Here is a 5,070-nt window from a genome sequence, read left to right as displayed (position 1 = left end):
CCGTAATGTTAGCGCTGTTATTTACCATTTCCCACTAACCTTTCCCATCGGGTCACCGTTGGTACCGGTGGCCGAGGCATCCTTGGCTGGTGCAGATCCACCCGCATTCTGATAACAGCAGGGGAACCTTTGATTGAGGACTGTGCTAAGTGCCACGGTACTATTTCTTTATTTTTTTTTCCTTTTTGGTACCAGGAGTCGAACTCAGGACCTGCTTGCCAGGCAGGCGCTGTGCCCCTGGGCTGTATCCCCAGCCCTCCCAGGAACGGAGTGCTATTGTCCGTGACGTTTCATAGGACTGAGGCTCAGTGAGGTCACAGCTGTGGTCCTGTTGTTGGGGTTATCCTGGGGCTTGAGGTAGCGTCTGGAGTGTGGAGCCCGCACAGTAAACATTCGCTTAGCCTCGGGCACAGTTTTTGTCTTTGCCGGTCTTGCAGTGTTGCCCAGGCTGGCCTTGATCTCTGGGGCGCAAAGTGATCCTCCTGCCTCAGCTCCGGGAGTTACCTGGGATGACAGGCCGATAATTCTGTTGTGGACCGATCCTGTGCAGGATGGGATGTTTATTGGCCTCTCCCACTGGGTACTCATAACATTCCCTTTCCCAGGTCAGAGCTTCTAAGTGGATCGTGATTATTTTACTCAAGATCTCTTGTGTTGTCCTTTCACTGCCAGCAGCTCTGCACCCTTGGGCCTGGCGGCGGTTACACACCATCTACCATTCTGTGGAGCTGCCCGAGACGCACCAGATGCTGCGTCAGACCTGCCGGGACTTTGCTGAGAAGGAGCTGGTTCCCATCGCGGCTCAGGTGGACAGGGAGCATCTCTTCCCAGCGGCGCAGGTGAGATCACCAACCTCCGTGGCCGGCTGCGCTCGGATGAGTGGTGACTGACAGTCTGGGGCACTTCGACTCCAGTCAGGGAGCGCCTTCGAAGGGGCTCTGGACCCGAGTGCTCTGGAGGTTTCTTTTGTTCACTGTAAGACCTTTAGTCAGGGTTTCATTTCCAAATGACAGTAACTAGCGGCGGTCAGCCTGCTTAGTTCTGTCCCAGGCACTGTGCTGATAGTGGTAGTTAATGTAGAGAACCCTTGACGCGTGCTGAGCCCTGTGCTGTGCACGTGACATCAGTTACCACGTTTGTTCCTCACGCAAGTGAAGGTCCCGGTATTGTGCCCGTGGGATCACCAGTGAAACTCAAGCTTGTGAGCAGGTTAAATAATGATCCCAAGGTCAGGGGACGAAGAGCGAGGGGTCCAAACCAGGTCTGTCTTCTCCCAGACCCCCGAGGTCTCCACCAATAGGCTCCCTCCTGTGCTCCTCCATCTCTGTTCAGTCCATCTGCGATGCCACATAAGCTGTTCCTGATGTCTCCTGACCTCGTAAGATGCCTGGCACACTTACAAATGCTCCAGAGATACTTGTGGAATCCGTGATTTGTGAATGGGCCAACCCTTCTGGGCTCTTATCCCTGTCTTTTTAATGGTCCCCATGTACATGTCCTGCAGGTTTTGGGGCCAGTGTTTTGGCTTAATGAATGTCGTGTAGTCAGTTTGCGAGCCACTGTGCCTGGACTGTGAGAACATCCAAGGTCCCCAAAGCTGGTAGACAGGTTGCTTTCTAGTTAGAAAAATCAGCTGGGCTGCTTGTAGGGATTTTTGTTGTCTTATTTAATCCATATACTGTTGTATCTCTACTTAGGCTAGTCTCTGTTTTTTGCCTACTGGAATGCTTGCAGGTAAAAGGACATAATGTTTGTTGAACGTAAGGTGCCTGGCTCTTGAGTAATGGTAGCAGTTTGTACTGTACTTGTCATTGTTATTACTGTCGCAGAAACAGAAGCGAGAGAAGTGAAGCAACTTCCCACGGTTTGCTGGTGTGCACAGCTAGACCTCATAGCCCGAGTCTGGCTGGCCCAAAACCCTGCTCCATCACCATCCATGCACATGACCCAGAGGCCCTGCCAGCCGGCAGGGAAGCCCCGATCTAGTTGGGAAGGATGCTGTTGGGCCTCCCCTGCCCCTGCGCCTATGCCCACCACATTCGTGACTCGGTGGCCTCACCTGGGATTGCCGCTTTACCTTTCAGAGCCTTAGTGGGGATGTGAAAAGGCGTGAATTCTGGGAGGAGAAGAATGCAAAAGGCAAACAGGCCTTGGAGCAGCAGGAGCAGTTTAGGGACTCCTCCCCGAGGGCCACTGCCTAAGACTTGGCTGTGTGTGGGAATATTCCTGCCCGAGGCCAGACTGCCTGGTTTGTCTGTCCTATATTGTTGGACACTGTCAGATTATTACCAGTATCAGACATCAATTTGCTTTGTGCCAGAAAGCGGCTGTCGGAAGGTAATGTTTGCCGTCTACTTTTAATGAGTCCCCGGGCGTGGTGCTTTCTGACTTGCTCTGTGGGGCTGGGGTAACCCCTGTGATGGTGGCAGAAGTAGGGCTTGAAGGAAGAGGTCAGGGACAGCAGCTTCTCCCAGCTGGCACAGGGATACAGCTGTGTGCGGGTCTCCTGAATGTGTGAGGGTAGCTGAGAGTGTGATCGCGTCTGTACTTTGTTTCATTATCTCCCAGGTGCTTCCTCCTCTGTACTCTGCTAATCCTGTGCTCATCAGCCCGTTTGCTGGTGATCTGTGCACGGCCTCAGGGTGTAGCAGGTGTGTCTTGTGCAGCCCACCTCCTGTGCCCTCTTTTTTTTCTGAATGTTATGAAATGTTTTTAAACAGAAGTTTTGTTTCTTATGCACATTAACTGTATTACTTGTTTTACATAGGTGACACACGATAATTCCTCTTTACTCGGCATGGCCAGGCAAGCCAAAAGGTTGGACACCCATAAGCTGGGGAGGAGGAGCCCCAGATCCGCTGATCTGTCCAGTCTGCGTTGAGTCGCCACTTGTTTGGTGGCTGCAGTGGTCATTGCTCAAAGTGTGTGTCCCAGGGGCTGAGGGCCAAGGCCTGTTTGCTTTTTACCTTTTTTCATCGCTGGGAATCGAACCCAGGGTGTTGTACATGCTAGGCAAGTGCTCTACCTCTGAGCTCCATCCCTAGTGCCTGCCTTTTGTTCTTAGCCCTGTCCCTGTACGGTGCTAAGCTCCCAGTTACAAGGGGACTTGAGGGGTAAAGCAGGCAGAAGGCTGAGAGAACTAGACACACGCGGGTAATAGGACATGTTTGCACAATGCCGGGTAATACAGTGAGTGTTTCAGAGGTATAGTGGGGGCTGTGGATGTAGCCCAGTGATAGAGCACTTGCCTACTGTTTGCGTACGTTCAGTGAGCAACCCCACATTCACACACACCAAAGAAAACCCCAAATTGTCATAGTGATGATCCGTAGCCAACAGTTGGAATCTTTGTAGTTCAGGTCTAGGTACATACATTTAATTCACTGAGTCTTCAGGACAGCATGGTGAGGTAGTTAATTATCCAGTTTTCAGATGAGGAAACTGAAGCCAGGGGTTAATTTGTTATTGTTTCTGGAGATTGAACACAGGAGTGCTTTACACTAAGCTGCATCTCCAGCCCTTTTTATTTTTTATTTTGAGACAGTTTTACTAAATTGCCCAGGAGGATTTGAACTTTCGATCCTCCAGCCTCAACCTCTCAGAATGCTGGAATTAGAGGCATGCACCATTGCTCCCGCCTGAGTTAGTTTCTTCCTTTCCTTCTTTCCCTCCCCCGCCCGCTCGTTCCTCCGCCCCTCCCTCCCTCCCTCCCTTCCTTTGTTTTGCAGTGGTATAGAGAAACCCAGGCCTAGGACAAGCTAGGGAGCTGCTCTACCACTGAGCTGCACCCTAGCCCCTGCAGTTGGTAGTTAAGGAGACACATGCAGACTTCTGAGCCACCCCTTGGCCTATAGCTTAGTGAGTTCTAATATGTTTTCCTGAAGAATTTTTTATGTTTTTCATTAGTACAGTATATGTTTCCTGAAGAATTTTTTATTCCCCCAATAAAGTAGGTTTGCAAGGGAAGGGTCAAAGGGAGGGAATTTTGAGGAAGGTAAGCCAAGAATTAAGTGGAAGGTAGGTGCCAGTTTTTCCTTACTTGGCTGGTTTTGTAACTTCAAGTGACCTTTAGTCTTTTTATGTCCAAACTAACAAATGAAAGAACATTATGACTTTACAGTGTCATTTTGTCACAAAGGTGAATAAGAAACAGAATGGTGTTTCCAACCAGTTTCAGCCTTTGTAATTTTGAAAAGTATTTTTATGTGTACAAAATGAATCTTTCTTCTCATCCACTCAGTGATTTTTTTTTTTTTTTTCTGGTACCAGGAATTGAACTCACGACCTTGTGCTTGCCAGGCAGGCACTATGCCACTGAGCTAAACCCCCAACCCCTCAGGGAATTTTTTTGTTTTGTTGGTACCAGAAATCGAACTCAGGACCTTGCCCTTGCCAGGCAGGCACTGTGCCACTACTGGGCCCCACTCAATGAGTTTTTATTGAATAATTTTTTTTTTTTTTTTTTTTTTTTTTAAAGACAAGATCTGGCTATGTAGTTCAGACTGGCCTTGAACTCACTATGTAGCAGTGTAGCATTTCATCACCTGTGTACAATGTGTGATGATCTGATCACGGTGATTGGCATGTGTGTCAGCTCAGATACTTTTCATTTTATTTAGCATAATGGTAGTAAATTGTATGTATATATTATGTGTACAATGTAAAGTTTTGATATATGCTGTTATAAACTACCACAGTTTTTCTAGTTGGCATATTTATCACTTAACACATTTATCTTTTGGATATGTGGGGAAAAAATAAAAACAACTCTTGTACTAATTAAAACTGTATAAGGGATACTGTAGCCATCATGGTAGTCAGCACAAGATCTGCAAACCTTTCTTATACTGTATAAAAGCAACACTGTGCCTTTCACGGACATCTGTCACAGCGGCCATCCCAGCGCTCTCTGCTGCTTTCAGGCCTACAGCGTTAGATGATGACTCAAGTCTAGTCAAACTGTTGATGTCTGATACAGTTCACTGACTGATCTCCTGGTCAATCTACAGGATCACAAATGAAAGGATTTCCTTCGGGGCTGGGGATTTAGCTCAGCGGCAAAAGCGCCTG

At 48.4% G+C, this 5,070-nt stretch overlaps 1 protein-coding gene across 1 annotated transcript in view; it reads left to right on the top strand.

The window, feature by feature from the left end:
• Positions 1-672: 672 nt before the first annotated feature.
• Acads (acyl-CoA dehydrogenase, C-2 to C-3 short chain) overlaps positions 673-5,070 on the top strand; it is a gene marked incomplete at its 5' end in the record, with an annotated part of 14,189 nt that continues 9,791 nt past the window's right edge. Inside the window, 1 exon segment of the mRNA XM_013520359.1 lies at positions 673-839. Within this exon segment, the coding sequence (XP_013375813.1) occupies positions 673-839 (167 nt within the window).

Source organism: Chinchilla lanigera, unplaced genomic scaffold (genome assembly GCF_000276665.1).
Source record: "Chinchilla lanigera isolate Chin_1 unplaced genomic scaffold, ChiLan1.0 scaffold00054, whole genome shotgun sequence".
Lineage (NCBI taxonomy): Eukaryota > Metazoa > Chordata > Mammalia > Rodentia > Chinchillidae > Chinchilla > Chinchilla lanigera.
Note: the sequence above shows the minus strand (reverse complement) of the source record. Positions and strands in the feature narration are given on the sequence as shown.